At 40.7% G+C, this 17,389-nt stretch overlaps 2 protein-coding genes across 2 annotated transcripts in view; one reads left to right on the forward strand and one right to left on the reverse strand.

Moving 5' to 3' along the window:
- IFT80 (intraflagellar transport 80) overlaps window positions 1–2,503 on the forward strand; it is a gene marked incomplete at both ends in the record, with an annotated part of 95,574 nt that extends 93,071 nt beyond the window's left edge. The window contains one exon of the mRNA XM_079705233.1: window positions 2,393–2,503. Coding sequence (XP_079561359.1) covers window positions 2,393–2,503 — 111 coding nt within the window. The remainder of the gene's footprint in view (window positions 1–2,392) is intronic.
- Window positions 2,504–15,815: 13,312 nt separating this feature from the next.
- Window positions 15,816–17,115, reverse strand: LOC307053358 (putative membrane protein C3orf80; the record flags this gene model as incomplete). Its single annotated transcript, XM_079704735.1, has 1 exon — window positions 15,816–17,115. Exon 1 carries the CDS (start codon window positions 16,554–16,556, stop codon window positions 15,816–15,818), a length of 741 nt encoding a protein of 246 aa, XP_079560861.1. The 5' UTR covers window positions 16,557–17,115.
- Between the last annotated feature and the right edge of the window lie 274 nt (window positions 17,116–17,389).

Here is a 17,389-nt window from a genome sequence, read left to right on the forward strand (position 1 = left end):
GTTGCCCTGAGACAGAAGGGAACGAGATAAGGATGGATACCCTACTTTTATGAAAGGAAGGAAATTAAGTGAATTCATGCCTGATGGCCACTATATTCTCTGTAAAGTAGGAAGCTGATTTTCGGCTGAGAGTAAGAGAGATGGGGTAGAGGATGGAGAGCCATTTGCTATGATTTTAAAATTATTATTATGTGAATAGGAAGAATTGACCAACTAGGGACTAGAATAAGAAGTGCCAAATAGTATTAACACTCCCTAGACTAGAAAAGGATGTGTTTTAGTGTAGAAGCCACTTGACAGCTGTCATGAGTACATCCTTATCTAAAACTCACTATTAAAAATACTCTATTCCAGAGACTAAATTATCAGGAGAACATTGTTCTAAAACTGGACAAATGCCAGAGTGAAAGTGAAACATTTATTTTCAGTAGGATAGCTGTCAACTGACACCCTCATTTGTACTATAACAAGTAACTAATATAGATGTCATCAATCTGCTTGATGCACTTCTGGTGCAGCTGAGCAACAGTTGTTTAGTGTATCATCAATATATGGTTTTATTGTGATTGATTTGAAAAACATATGTAAGTCAATTTAAGCCTGGAAGAAGGCCAAGGCATTCATCAAGTTTTGTCTTTCTCTTTGCAAATGTTTTCTTAGATGAGTTGTTTTGCCATTTAAAAAACATCAAGTTCTGACCTGATTGAAAAATGAGTCTTTCAAATAACCTAACATGTGCTCTGCCTTTCGATAAGCTGTCACTTGCATCTGAGCACAGACTTTCATCTTCTATGAGTAAGAGGGATTCTTTTAATTCATCAATTTTATGTATTATAAAAAAGTATATGGAATGATTATCTAAAATATATCCACAAATTACTTCACAGAAATTTAGAGAAAGGATATTGGAATAAAAAAGAACCAAATACTTAATTCTACCTACTTCCAACACAAAATAAAAGAGGTGTGAAGTCCTGTTAAGGTTAAATTAGTCTCAGTTACTTAAGGTAAATCTGTTCAGGCAGCAAGTAGTAACGCAGTCTGCTTTAATACTGCTTATTCTACTCAGCTCCCCTACATGGAGGTGAAAACCTATTCACTTTTAGCTCAGTCTCAGGAGTTTGGGTTTATTTCAAAGTAAATCAGAGTTAGTTTTAGGTAGGACCCAGTTTTTCCCATGTCTTGCCTGAGAGGACACACATTCCTTAATTAGTGATCTCCAAACTTTTAAAAATAGTAGAAGGCTTTTTCCTAAAGAAATTGTTTATTGAATTCAGAGCAGAGTCCATTCCTAACACTATGTCTGTTGATTTAGTGGAGGGGCAGGGCTGGATTTTGGGGTGTCTGCTGGTTGGCTGAAAACAGATAAAAATATTATCACTTTTCAGTTATTCTTTTTACGTGTCTTTCAGCCTTGCTTTCCCACTACTTCCTCTAATATCTTTTCATCATTTTCTTTTTTTTCATAAATTTATTTATTTTATTTATTTATTTTGGGCTGCGTTGGGTCTTCGTTGCTGTGCGTGGGCTTTCTCTAGTTGCGGCAAGCGGGAGCTACTCTTTGTTGCAGTGCGTGGGCTTCTCATTGCGGTGGCTTCTCTTGTTGCGGAGCACGGGCTCTAGGCGCACGGGCTTCAGTAGTTGTGGCATGCAGGCTCAGTAGTTGTGGCTCGCGGGCTCTAGAGCCCAGGCTTGGTAGTTGTGGCGCACGGGCTTAGTTGCTCTGCCATATGTGGGATCTTCCTGGACCAGGGTTTAAACCCGTGTCCCCTGCATTGGCAGGCGGATTCTTAACCACTGCGCCACCAGGGAAGCCCTCGTCATTTTCTTACCACCAAGTCTTCATATTATTTTAAGAGTTGTGAAGGAGCCCCTTTTGCAGAGTATGCTCTGGGAAAGCAGATGCTCCCCTATCTTTCTCCATAGGTAGGCTCCTAATGGAAACGTCAGTATAAAAACGGTGAAGAGTTGACGCATTTGAAACATGGCCTACTGTTTCAAAAATGGAGCCCTGTCCATTCTCCCCCTTGTTTGGAGGAGAGCAGTCCATCTTCACTCACTCCTACCCCCTTGAACCTGAGGCACTGGAGCAGAATCCTAAGGCTCCATGGGACAGTTTAGATGTGCCTTTTATAAATAGCTACAACCAGATTTTGGTCTCACAATGAGAGTCTTTGCTTTTTATTGTGATAATTGTTCTATTAGGTCTTATTCTTGACGCTATTTCATTTCTGGGGGAGCATTATCTCTTCTTAACTTTTCTTTCCTGCCCTCTTTTTTCTCTAATGTTTTGGAAGTCATGCGTTCTGTTTTTGTTTACTCTTAGTTACTTTGCATTAAACAAAAATGTCTTATACTATATATGCATGTTTCTTCTTTTCTTCTACTGCAGCTTGAAATAGATTGGGAGAAAATCAAAGCCAAAATTGAGATGGAAATTACTAAAGAACGAGAGCGATCCTCAAGCAGCCAGCCTAGCAAGAATATTGGTCTTAAGCAGTAAATGCCATGCTTACCTTTAAGAAGTTTTACCTTTTGAAACTGATTCTGATTAACCAAGGATAAGCTTGTTTTCCTTGCTTAAAAAAAGGCAGAATCTCTAAGTATAAGCACTTGCTGTGTATTTAATACCAAAAGGATATTCAGAAAGACTAAGCACAAAATAATTGATGTAATTTCATCTTTTATATTTTTAGTCCAATAATTAGCAAAACATCCTATATATTTATGATGCATCTATGTAGTATTGCTTACATTCCAGTTTTCTGTCCATTATTTTATCCCTGAATCTTCAGTATGAACAATATTAATGCTGATAATAAAACATTGGACTCTTTAAAATGTATGTCATCATTAATTTCTATTTGATCTCAATTGTAAAGTGCTCCAAAAGTTTATTTATACAACAAAAAATGAAGCTTGACCTATGAAAGTATAAAATAATACATGTACTTGTATACCAATGTTCATAGCAGCATTATTCACAATAGCAAAATGGTGGGCAAAAGAAGACGGCCATCAACAGATGAATGTATAAACAATATGTGGTATTTAAATATGTGGTATTTACACACAGTGGAATATTATCCAGCCTTTAAAGAGAATAAAATTCTGATATGTGCTACAACATGGATGAACCTTGAAAATACTATGCTAAGTGAAATAAGCCAGACACAAAAGGTCACACATTGTATGATCCCACTAACATGAGATACCAAAAATAGGCGAGTTCACTGAGTCAGAAAGGTGAATGAATAGTAGTTGCCAGGGACTGTGGGAGGGAAAATTGGGGAGCTATTGTTTAATAAGTTCAGAATTCCTGTCTGGCATGAATGAGTTGTGGAAATGGATAGTGGTGATGGTTGCCCAACATTGGAAATGTACTTAATGCCACTGAATTGTACACTTGAAAATGGTTAAAATGGTAAATTTTGTTATATATATTTACCATAATTTTAGAAATATATCTAGAATGGGCAAGAAATATTTTCCTCATTCCTTTTCTGACTTGAGAATGTTTAGGCATTAGGCCCTAGAGTCTGAATTTGTGAAAATCTCCTTAAATGATCAATCTATTTGACTAGCCTTAATTCAGTATGTCCCAAAACTATTATTACCACAAAGCTTTTTAACATTGATACAAATAATCCTTAGAAATTCTTCCATGAAGCCATTTTTGGAAATGGTATATTATAGAGTGGGCATAGGCATATGCATGGGAAAGTGATTACCTCTCTCACCCCCATTTTAATTAATATATCTTTTTTTTTTTAATGAAAATGTTCCTATCTTTTCAACATATTCCTTTTTCTTTCTGGAATGTTGGAATGTCCTGTTCTTCATCCAGATGCCGGGTACACATCCAGATGTGTCAGTTTGTGAAATATGATTGAGCGGTTTACTTATAAGTTGTACTTATACATTTATATATGTTTTCTATATTATGTTATATGACAATAGAAAGTTTAAAAACAGATGGCCAAAAGAGTAAACTTTATATTATGTTTATTTTACTACCATTTAAAAACTCAAAAAATATAATGAAATGTGTCTGCATTCTACCAATTCTCTCATAATCAGCTAGGTGCCCTACCATTCAATTCAATTCTGACACTACCCGAAGTTAGTATAGGTCGCACAAGTTAAAGGGCAAAATTCTCAGCTAGACTGCCCTTATTTCAGTTTCCAGTCGCTAGTGGGGACCCCAGGATACCCACATCTCTCCGACTTGGCTCCAAGTTTGTGGGTTCTTACCACCCCCCTTTAGGTTTGATAATTCACTAGAATGACTCACCAAACTCACTGAAACATTTTCTATTACAATTTTATTGTAAAAGATACAACTTAGGAACAGCCAAATGGAAGAGATGCATAGAGCAAGGTCTAGGAGGAAGGAGAGATCTGGGGGGAAGTGCGAGACACAGAGCTTCCATGCCGTCTCCTCCTCGTGGAACCCCGGCACGTCATCCTCCCAGCACATCAATATGTTCACCAACTAGGAGGCGTCCCCAGGACTTGCTGTCCTGAATTTCGTATCAAGAGTTTTATTATGTAGGCACAGTTGATTAAATCACTGGCTATGCGATTGAACTCAATGGCCAGCTCCCTTCCTCTCCCTGGAGGTCAGGTGGCTAAAAGTTTTAGCCCTCTCATCATGTGGTGACCAGCCCTCACCCTGAAGTTCTCTAGCCACCCCCACTCATTAGCATAACAAAGATACTCCTCTCACTCTGGAAATTCCAAGGGTTTAGGAAGCTCTTTGCCAGCCCCCTTCCCCAAGACCAGATACATCCTTTATATATCATAGGCTACTCCCTGGTCTTTGATCATGGGATCTTTTATAGCAAAAGGAACATACTTGACTGAGCATAACAAATACAGCAACACTTGGAGGAATCAATGTGGAGTAAGGACAGGAAGCCATTAAACTCAATTTCCCAATACATTTTTTTTTTTTTTTTTTGCGGTACGTGGACCTCTCACTGTTGTGGCCTCTCCCGTTGCGGAGCACAGGCTCCGGACGCGCAGGCTCAGCGGCCATGGCTCAAGGGCCTAGCCGCTCCGCGGCATGTGGGATCTTCCCGGACCGGGGCACGAACCCGTGTCCCCTGCATCGGCAGGCGGACTCTCAACCACTGCACCACCAGGGAAGCCCCTTCCCGTTTTATTTTTTTATTTTATTTTTTTATTATTATTATTTTTTTACAATTTTATTGGAGTATAATTGCTTCACAATGGTGCATTAGTTTCTGCTTTATAACGAAGTGAATCCGTTATACATATACATCTGTTCCCATATCCCTTCCCTCTTGCGTCTCCCTCCCTCCCACCCTTCCTATCCCGCCCCTCCAGTCGGTCACAAAGCACCGAGCTGATCTCCCTGTGCTATGCGGCTGCTTCCCACTATCTATCTACCTTACGTTTGGTACTGTATATATGTCCATGCCTCTCTCTCGCTTTGTCACAGCTTACCCTTCCCCCTCCCCATATCCTCAGGTCCATTCTCAAGTAGGTCTGTGTCCTGTTTTACCGCTAGGTTCTTCATGACATTTTTTTTTCTTAAATTCCATATATATGTGTTAGCATACGGTATTTGTCTTTCTCTTTCTGACTTACTTCACTCTGTATGACAGACTCTAGGTCTATCCACATTACAAATAGCTCAATTTCGTTTCTTTTTATGGCTGAGTAATATTCCATTGTATATATGTGCCACATCTTCTTTATCCATTCATCGGATGATGGACACTTAGGTTGTTTCCAACTCCGGGCTATTGTAAATAGAGCTGCAATGAACATTTTGGTACATGACTCTTTTTGAATTAAAGACCTAAATGTAAGGCCAGAAACTATCAAAGTCCTAGAGGAAAACATAGGCAGAACACTCTATGACATAAATCACAGCAAGATCCTTTTTGACCCACCTCCTAGAGAAATGGAAATAAAAACAAAAATAAACAAATGGGACTTAATGAAACTTCAAAGCTTTTGCACAACAAAGGAAACCATAAACAAGACCAAAAGGCAACCCTCAGAATAGGAGAAAATATTTGCAAATGAAGCATCTGACAAAGGATTAATCTCCAAAATTTATAAGCAGCTCATGCAGCTCAATAGCAAAAAAACAAACAACCCAATCCAAAAGTGGGCAGAAGACCTAAATAGACATTTCTCCAAAGAAGATATACAGACTGCCAACAAACACATGAAAGAATGCTCAACATCACTAATCATTAGAGAAATGCAAATCAAAACTACAATGAGATATCATCTCACACCAGTCAGAATGGCCATCATCAAAAAATCTAGAAACAATAAATGCTGGAGAGGGTGTGGAGAAAAGGGAACACTCTTGCACTGCTGGTGGGAATGTGAATTGGTAGAGCCACTATGGAGAACAGTATGGAGGTTCCTTAAAAAACTACAAATAGAACTACCATATGACCCAGCAATCCCACTGCTGGGCATATACCCTTCCCGTTTTATTTAGTCTGCAGCTCGCCATCCTCCCTTGCTGCTCCCACCCAATCTCTCTTTTCCCACCCAGGCTTTCACCCACAGTGTATCATCTCAACCGAAACCAGTCATTAAGACCGGCAGTTTTGTTTTTCTTTTTAAAGGTAATTTCTGTTTTTCTTTAAAATATTTCTATACTTTTTTTTTTTTTTTTTTTTTTTTTTTTTTACTGAGGACTAGTTGATTTACAATGTTTCAGATATACAGCAAAGTGATATATATGTATGCATATATTCTTTTTCAGATTCTTTTCCATTATAGGGTATTACAAGATATTGAATATACTTCCTTGTGCTATACAGTAGGAACTTGTTTATTTACTTTATATATAGTAGTTTGTATCTGCTAATCCCATACTCCCAATTTATCCCTATCGCCCCCTTCCCCTCTGGTAACCATAAGTTTGTTTTCTATGTCTGTGAGTCTGTTTCTGTTTTGTAAATAAGTTCATTTGGATCATTTTTTAGATTCCACATATAAGTGATATCATATGATATTTGTCTTTCTCTGTCTGACTTACTTCACTTAGTATGATAATCTCTAGCTCCATCCTAAATGTTTCTATTCTCAATTCAAATCATTAACGTCCATGATTAACTATAAAAGTTTTTGAATTTCCACAGGTTTATCAACAACCCAGTGTCAACCAATATGTGTGCACTGGCACCTGCATACATTTTTATGTCCCAGGCACAGTGTTAAGTGCTTTCTATAGATTACCTTAATATTCATTACAACCATCTCTCCCCACTTTACAGATGAGAATATAGGCTTAGAGAAGTTAAGCAACTTGCTCACGGTCACATAACTAGTAAATCTAGAGGCCAGCGAGTCACCCAGGCAGTCTCACTCTAAACCACTGTTATTCTTCATGAAGTTTTAACAATCATACTCTACCACAAGAACACAAACAAAATCTTCATTTAGGAAGCTATTTTTGTCCCTGTTTTGATATTAGCTGGCACTGGGTACTTAGTTGTAATGTTAGCCTCTATGGTTCTCATTTTATGCTGAGCATACAAAAATCTGTTTCTTTTGCTAAATATTGGAAACAATTTACCAGCTGTTTTAAAGAAGTGTTTTTGAATTTTTAAAGTTAGTGAAGCCAGACCAGAAAGGAGGCACACTTGGCACTGAAGGAACTGGCTGAATTAAGTGGAAAAAACTGGTATCTAAGTTGCTTTTGTTGACCATTTCAGGTTTTATCCATGAAACATTTCTGCATGCCCACAAATAATTGTTGAGTCATCAAAGATTCCCGGCCCAGATTCTACTGTATTTTTTAATAATAATTCCTTTAAACAGCAAATAACAGTAGCTACTTATTCACTTGTAAAAAAAAGAAAGTGATGCCATATGATGCTATGCAGCTAAGCCATAGCTCTAATGATAAGATATTCCACAGGATTAAGAGCATGCTGAGAAGTTTAATGGTTGAGAGTCCCAGCTCTGGAGTCAGACAGGCTGGATCTGCCCCCTGGATCTTCCACATATCAGCCATGTGACTTTGGACACACCACTCAGCCTCTCTGGGCTGCACCTTCCTCATCTGTGAAATGGAACTAATAATCCTTAGTTACTCCTTTTATGAATTTTAGATGAGATAATACATGTAAAATGCGTAGCACAGTGCTTGGCATATGGAAGCATTCAATGAATTACAGTTATTACTGTGATAATCATCATGATAGCAAATGAAAACTGTCACCCCCAAAGCAACTGCCAAGCTTATATCTAAAGTTGTGCACATGCTTACATTTTATTCTTTGGAAGAAAGACTAAAATGTGAATTGCTACCAAATTTTAAAACAGAGCTTGCTAGAAATAATGATATGTAACTTATCAAGATGAATTGCCAGAACTCAAACATAGCACTATAAATTTCAGGAATTAACTTATGAAATTATTAATTATAGACCGATGACAGACGTTTATTGAAATAAAATTGTGTCCACAAAAAGCTTAGGTGCACTCCGGAGCAGGATCGGGAACCTCTGGAAATGCTAGCAGTCCTCAGGATACTGCTGAAAGCGCGTGAAGAAAAGGCAGAACCTGCGGAAGACTCAGCAGGTGTCAGAGAGCTCCTGCAAACACCAAAAGAAACAGGGACAAATAAATAGAGGTAATGTCCACAGAAGGCCTAGGAGCACACCAAAGCATAAACTAGACCCAGCAGACATCCTCACGGGAGTGCTGAGGACACCTAAAATACAACAAGAATTAATGAAAAACCTGGCAGCTCTCAGAGAGCGCCTGTAAACACCCAAAGAACCAGAGGAACAAATAAATGATGATAAATGCCCACGGAAAGCTTAGGAACACTTGAAAGCAGAATCAGTAGAAAATCTAACATGCATCAGGAGGCTGCTGACAACATCTAAAGTGAAACCAGAACCCCTGGAAGACCTGGCAGGTATCAGAGAGTTCCTGCAAACACCAGAAGAACCAGAGGAATAAATAAATGGTGGTGATGTTCACAAAATGCTTAGGAACACTCCAAAGCACAAACCAGAACCAGTAGAACATCTAAGAATATTCAGGAGACCACTGGGAACTGAGGGAAAATGCAGATTCTGTGGAAGAAGATCTATCTGATAGGCATCAAGAGTTTACACAAACACCAAAGGCGCAATACGACCAGAGAGTGAAAGCAACAGGAATTCCCTATCCCCCCGGTGGAAATGTAGAAAAGGTGAAAACGTCACAGGTTAAAAAAAAAAGGGATTGTTTAGGATGCTTAAAGAAAGGGCAGAACCAGTGGAAGACCCAACAGGAACCTACGGCCCTATGAAACTTCACAGCAAATTGTGGACCCAGAAGATAAGACAATAAGAAATTCGGGACAGTTTCCAGGGAGAAATGTGAATCAGCTGAACCCCTGACAACAATCAAGAAATTTCTGAGAACTTCTGTGGAAAAGACTGAACCCATGGAAAACCCAACAGGCACCAACAGACAAAACTCCTAAAGAAAAGGGAAACCAAGTAGAAGACTTGACAGGTCTTCTACAATTTGCAAAACTGTAATACAGTGCGACTCTTCTCACTAACCTCAGGACAACTCCAAAGCAGATATGTGAATGGACAGGCTCCATTCACATTCTACAGGCATGTTCCATTCTACAGGCATGAAGAAACCTAAGAAAACTCCTAAGGCACATGCAGTAGAAAATCTGGCAGACATTACAATACTTAGGGCAACTCCAAATTTTAAAATCTTGTTCACAGGAAACCCTTAGGAAGGAGTCAGATATATCAGGGGAATTACAAGGAAAACCAAAACATCTGTAGGTTTTTAGATGTGAAAAATACTACTCAAGAAAACCGAGTAATAGAAAAAATATTAGAACATACAGACTGTACATGTTTTTCAATCAAAAGAAAATGTAGAAGGCGGCCATACACAACTTTTTCTTAAAACACCAAAAGAGGGACTTCCCTGGTGGTCCAGTGGGTAAGACTCTGCACTCCCAATACAGGGGGCGTGGGTTCGATCCCTGGTCAGGGAACTAGATCCCTCATGCATGCCGCAACTAAGAGTCTGCATGCCACAACTAAGACCCAGTGCAGCCAAAATAAATAGATAGATAATATATTTTAAAAAATAATAAAACATCAAAAGAAAACCTGGAGCCAATAGTTATCAGTACTTGACTGAAAACATCAAGAAAAAAGAAAAATGCAGTTGAAGACTTCTTGGAATGCAAACACTTATGGCAGAATCCAAGCTGTTTGGAAGTGGACTATAGTGGATTTGAAGAAATGTTTGATTCAGTGAACAAAAATAAGGCTGGACCAGGAGATCTCAGTCAAGAAAACTCCTCTTGTAAGCCTTGTGAACATGGACCTAAAACTAATGCCTCTGAAACTGAAGACATGTAGCCAAAGAACATTCAAGATAGTTAGTCAAAGAATAAGATCTATCCTAAGAAACAAAAAGATTAAAAAAAACTAAACATTTGCCTAGTCAAAAGGGAATGTGCAAAGAGAGATAAATGTAAAGAAATATGAGCTTAATTTTCAAGAAAAGCTGAGTGAGGGAATGTCCCTATATCCCAGACACAGATATAGAACTGATACAGAACTCAAGTCTCAGTTGCTTATATTAACAGAAAAGATTCAGATAGGGCTTTCCTGGTGGCGCAGTGGTTGAGAATCTGCCTGCTAATGCAGGGGACACGGGTTCGAGCCCTGGTCTCGAGGATCCCATGTGCCGCGGAGCAACTAGGCCCGTCAGCCACAACTACTGAGCCTGTGCGTCTGGAGCCTGTGCTCCGCAACAAGAGAGGCCGCGATAGTGAGAGGCCCACGCACCGTGATGAAGAGTGGTCCCCGCTTGCCACAACTAGAGAAAGCCCTCGCACAGAAACAAAGACACAACACAGCAAAAATAAATAAATTCCTACCCCCAACATCTTCTTAAAAAAAAAAAAAAAGATTCAGATAAAGAAAGATGAAAAGAATACTGTGAAGAGTTTCTAAGAGAAAAACTCTGAAGATGGAGCTATGAAACAAAAGACAGAGACTGTAACATCAGAGGAAGAAGTAAAACTGGTGTTAATCTACAGGAATCTGATAGCTTGGCCAGTTCAACAAGGGTTATGCACATGGTGACAAACCAGTGAAGAGTTTGCAAGAGAAAAGTGAAGTCTAGAATGAAGAGAAGATACTTTTAAGACCCAGGAAAATAATCAAAAATTAATTTTGATATGGTAAAATCTTTGGTCAATACAGAAGAGAAAATTCACACAAACCAAAATAAAACAGGAGCAAATCTGCAAGATTCTAATCCTTTGTCTGATGAAACAAATGTAGCCAACAAAGAAGCAGCAATAAGACAAAGAGGTAAATAAAGATTTATTGTGTTTGAAATCTGAAAAAATTAAAGTCTTTGCTAAAAAGATGCAAAGATTTGATCTCTGCCCCAGTGTGACAGAGAAAATTCTGTAGATAAGAACAAAGAGATATGTTTATAGTCATTTAGTGGATAAAAAGGAAAAATTACCTCATTCAAAACTGGAAAACTACAGAAGTCACATGCGAGTAGAACACAAAATAAACATTTTGGAAAGTACTGTTTTACCAAAAGAAGAAACTTTGTGCAAAAAGCCAAGGCATAAACAGAGTGATATTAAATCACAGCAAAGATTAACCTGGAGTTCTAAAAGATGAGTTTGGGAGAAAACATCTACTGAAAATCCAAAGCAGGATAAGAACAACACACAAAGAAAGAAAATAAGAACTAGAAGATATCAAGACAATGAAGGTGCTTAGCTAGGAGGGATAAAAAGTGATAATCTTTAGTTTAATGGCAAGCCTAAATATCCTCCACAGAATAATTTTTGCCATAAAATTAAAAGTGAATTCTGTAGGTAAAAGAGAATAAATAAAAAAAATTAGGTTCTATATGTATTTAAGTATAATCAAAGTATTGGTTTTATTTGACATTTATTTTATAGGCAAAATTTTAAAAACATAATGAAGACATCCTTTCTATCCCTATGGAAGAAAGGATGTCTTAATTTCTTGCAATTAGCTGGTTACTTGATTTAGTCTTTGGTTGACAAAATACTTTCCCTTAGCCTACCACTTATTAGCCTTTTCACCAATGGATGAAAGGAGAATGAAAAAATAAATTGTAAACCAGTGAGGTCAGACATAAACTTGTCAAATATTCTATTATTGATTGGTTGTCTGTAACTTACACTTTTGGAGAGATGGTTAATGCTGGGTTGTTCAAGATAAAACAACTCATTGTTTCTCTCAGTGTGGAAATCCAAATTAATTATGATTCACGAAATTTTTACAAGTCAATACAGAATATAGTGTAAATCTCAACACCACATCATGTTTATAACATATCAGTTTCAGCTCTGGATTGTTTCCTTTATTAATTCCACTTGAGAGAAACTATATACAAAAAGTACAACATTAAGATACTTACCATATTGCCTTTTAAACTGTTGAGGCCATTTCCTTAATGTTCCCTTTGGCCTTCACAATTGAATCTTGTTTTCCTTATTAGTACACCTCATGCCCTTTGGCATAATTGCCAATGCCATTTTCCATGGCTGAAGCACACCCACATCTGCAGAATGTGGCAATTAATGGCCTCTTAAAACTACCATTATATCTCAAGAAGACATTTTCCTCTTGGTTATGATACTGAACAACACCATTACAAATTGCTTTTAAGCAACTGGTGATTATATATATATACACACACGATTTAGAAAATCAATCATGTTTTCTCTCATTCCAGATGGATTCTTACCATATCCAGGGCCATTACTTCCCTACTTATGAGAAGTCAATGAAAATAAAAATGTTTGAAATGTTTTAGTACGTGAATTAGTTTGATAACTGAAAACCAGGAGTGAAAGTTCGTTAGTACTGGAGAACCTGGCATTTCCAGATGGCTTTGTTTAAGATATAGTATGCAGCAGCCCTGCAAAGGATATCAGTCACAGACTATATATCTATATAGATATGTCTGTATCCATATAGCTATATCTGCATTCTATACTATACATAGAATATTAAAAATAAGTAAAATCAGCATCTCATCATGATTTATTTTCAGGTGAAAGAATAAAACTTTTCTACATTTCTATTTTCTACTAGTTCTATGTAATAAATAACTTCCAGGTGAAATCTATAAAACTGACCACCAAGATATTGCCGTTAGTGCTTTAAAAATGTTTCTATCCAGGTATTCTGGTGTTGTGAACACATGGGTTCTGTGTGTATTAATATGGTGTGTTACATATGTGTGTGTATTACCATGAGATATGTTAATTTATCACTAATAAAAATAGCTTTTCAGGATTCCGCCCCCCTGACAAAATTATGCCTGAACAGAATCATGGTTGGTAAATCAATGAATTACAAGAAAAAAACCAAAGTAAACTCATTTTTAATTGAACTGGGGGATGTGAATAAAAGCTTGTGTGATGTGTAGGAAAAAAACAAGTGTAAAACTTGTAACTTTAAAATTTAGTAGAGTCTCATTGCATGATTGGTGTCACATTATAGACATTCTGAATTTTAGGGAGAGAAGTGTTCCATAGCTAGTACAAGGAAAACATCTTGGTTCATATTTTAAGTGTATTTTCACAAGATTTTGTTGTACACTTCTAGATGTTGGTAGTAACAACATAGAGGATATACTTTATATACTGGTACTTGGATATTCATGTAGATGTTTCAGATATGGATGAGTTTTTAAAAGTGTCTAAAACAGTGTACCCTCAAAGAATAAATTCTTTAAAGGAATAAGGCAACTTTCTGGTTTGTCTGAATGGTGGGTGGTACTGAGAGCCACATGTAATTAAAATGTAGTGTTTGAGTAACATTAATATTTGTGATTATTCAATGTAATGTGATTTCATTAAATCCTGTACCATTCTCAAAAAAGTTGGCATAGTCTCAATTGCTGATGCTTTTGCCAATTCACAGCTTAAAATTGCTTTTAAATGATAAAGACACATATTTCATATTTTACTACATTACCATATAGTCACACATCTAATACAATTTGCACAGAGAAAGATTTTAATGTTTTCTGTTTTAATACACTTCAAATGATTCTCTTTAATGACAGGGTCATTAGCTTTTAGAAGTTTAGAGTAAACCATTCTCTTCTCTTAGAATTCAGACATCTTAAGATTTCTTAGAACTGTCAGACTTTTTCAATCAGCTTTAAAAAGTTTAATCAAATCATTTTCTTCTAATACAATTCAGATATTTTAAGATTTCTCAGGATTGTCAGAACTTTTCAATCATAAGAACAACTTGTCTAGATACACGTGTGAGGTCCACTGTGTAATTTTTCTCAGTGTAATACTCATTCTTCCCCAAGAGAAACCTTTTGCATTTGTTTTCCTTCTCTTTCTTTCTTGATAATCACAAACTGGAATAATTTATGATATACAATGTGTTTACTGTACATAGACGATATGCACATGTACATTATACATAATGCATTTTAATATATTACTTTATATTACCATTTGCTTAAAGGACATTTCACAGAATGGTAGAACTGATACAACGACACTTTTTTTTCTTAAGATAGGTTGAATCCTTCTGTGGTACCTTACTGCACAATTATGGCTTTAAACAAAAGTCACAAGTCACAACAAATTATGCTTTGTATCATGTTGTGAAGTGTATTCCAAATGGAAAATGGAGGGAAAAGTGCATGACATCATGCTTCGTGGTATGGCATACATGTATCAATGCTTTTTACATATAACTATGACCTTGACTACATACATAACATATGGTTATTATAAAAAGTTATATATTATGCCACAGTACTAAAAATAAAATATATTCTTCTCAAATAGTGAAAATAAGGTATCCTTCATGTTTTTAATCACATATGTTTTCTCATTTGACCATGCCTCTTTTTTTTTCCCATTGTAAGTGAAATAATGTCCAATATTTTATTAAACAGTAATGATAGAGTGTAGACAATTTCTGGGCCATTAAGGCCTAAAAAAGGTGCTAGGATGATTATCTTGTCATTAACTGTGGAGATACCCTCCGGATGCGTTTATTTAATACATGGTAAAAATATAAAAATAAGGGACAAATAAATATAAATATCTTCTCAGTTATTGAAAAATCAAAAGTTCAACTGTACCTTATTACGAGTATGGTCCTGGATACGCGTAATTGCTGCATAAGTACGGCAACTAACCGGATATCACGGCTCTCCCCCCACCAATCTGTGAACTGTGACTATGCTTGGCCAGGAAGACACCGAAGGGTTTTCTTGGGTTCTCCGCAAGGGAGGGATTCGACCATACCTAGGTGCTGCTCTCCCAGACCCTCGCGCATCAGTCTCGCCCTCCGCCCATCCTGGGAGACATTGACCTGTCCAGGCGACAGGGAAAGGAGTGGAACTGAGTCCCTCTCGCTTCATCCCTAAAGGTTACTGCCCTTCCCCCGAAGCTCATATGTTCTCTGATTCGGGAAGCAGGCACTTACAAGTGAACTCAAGCCGAGGCGAGGCTTAGGGCGGGGACGTCCTCCAAAGTTGCGCTCTGGGCTCGTCGGCTGCTGTCGCCCCCGCCTCGCTTGCCTAACGTTTCCTTGAACCGAATGAATGAAACGTAGGGAAACTTAACATTCCGGGGGAGGCGGGGGTGGGGATGGCACCAACCCAGTTTCCGGGCGACAGGCGGGGTCTGAGACAACTGGCGGCGGCGGCCGCGGCCACCCCGGCCTTGCGTCCCACCCGTAGACCCCGGCCCGGTTCTGTCCGCGTGGTCCTCGCGAGGCCCCGGGCGCTCAGATGAGCGGGAAGCGGCCCTCGCCGCCGCCGTCGGACGCCCCGGCGCCTCCACCTCGCGGGCGGCCGAGCACCGAGACGGGCAACACGACCTCCCCGGGACTGAGCTGCTGCAGCCGCATGGACTCCTCGTAGGTTGGCAGGTACTTGACCTCCTCGTAGCTGGGCAGCTGCAGGAAGACCGGCGAGACTACCCGCAGCTCGTGCTCCGAGGCGCAGGAAGGGGCCGAGCGCCCGCCGCCTGCCCGGCCCCGGCCACCGCCTCCACTGTCCAGCAGCGAGTCCTGAGAGCCGGCGGCCGCCTCGTCCCGCAGCAGCGCGGGCGAGTCGTCGTCGTCGTCGTTGTCGGGCGGCCCCGCGGCCCCCGGCTGCCCGGAGCCCCCCGGTGGCCCCGGCCGCGCCTGCCCGCGCGGGTACCTGCGTGGGCTGGGGCAGATGATGCGCTGCAAGAAGTAGCCGATGGCGAAGAGCACCAGCAGGATGAGCAGCCCGGAGAGCTTGCGGACGAACCAGCCCACGTTGTCGAGGAAGGCGTGCAGCGGCAGCTTGCAGCAGCGCACCGCGGTGGCGTTGGCCGCGTCGCAGCAGCGCTCCCGCTCACCGCACGCCAGCTCCGCGCAGCCCCCGCCGCCCCGCGAGGGCGCCACCAGCGCCAGCGCCAGCAGTAGCAGCAGCGGCAGCAGCGGTGGCGGCGCCGGCGCCACCGACAGGCCCTCGGCCGTGACCCCGGGTCCCCACATGGCCCGCGCGTACCGTTGCTAAGGTCCGGGGGCGCGGGGATTCCGTCTGTCCGCGTGTCCGTCAGTCCCTCCCCGGGCGCTCCGCTCGGGTCCCGCGCGCCGCCTCCCTTGCCTCTGCTACCTGCGGCCGGAGCAGTCCTCACTTGGCCACGCTTGGGCGGAAGGAGGAGCCCGAGGCGCGCCGAGGCTGCGGGAGGCGGCCGCTTCCCGCGCCTGAACAAGCCTTCTGAGCTTCTGACCTTAACCCCGCGCGCCCAGCCGCCCAGGCCGGGCGCAGGGCGTCCGGAACCGCCCAAGATGGCAGGGGCAGGCTGCGTGGGGCTGCCGTGGGCATCTTGGCCCCGGCCGGCCGCGCTCTTCCAAGCCCCCCTTGGCACCCTCCGGGGCTGGAAGGGTTAACGCTCTGCGCTCAGCCTGGGAGCCCCCTGATCTTAAGTGAGCCGTCTCGCTCTTCCCCGCCACTCGGGCGGGGGCTCTTGCTCGCGTAGGTGTTTCAGTTTTGAGTGATTGGATTTCCCCAGGAATGTTATTTAAATTGACTTGCGACTGGGATTCGCTTACCATCCTTCTTGTGATCTTTCTGATTAAAAATGGATGATGGCCATTAATGGCTAGCGCAGCCCCGCAGCAGTCCCAGAGCTTGGTGGGGGGGGCGGGGGGGTTGGAGACCGCCGGGTGGTTCTGCTTTCAGGCAGATCCAGGGGGCTGGAAATCCGGTACCCACAGGAGACCTCCAGAACAGATAGAGAATTCTCCAGAGAGGCTAAGGTCACAACACCACGGACGTATTCCCAGAGGGGCAGGGAGGACTCCGCCAAAGTGACCCCGAGTTG

The sequence above is a fragment of the Hyperoodon ampullatus genome, assembly GCF_949752795.1.
Source record: "Hyperoodon ampullatus genome assembly, chromosome: 5".
NCBI classification, from domain to species: Eukaryota; Metazoa; Chordata; class Mammalia; order Artiodactyla; family Ziphiidae; genus Hyperoodon; species Hyperoodon ampullatus.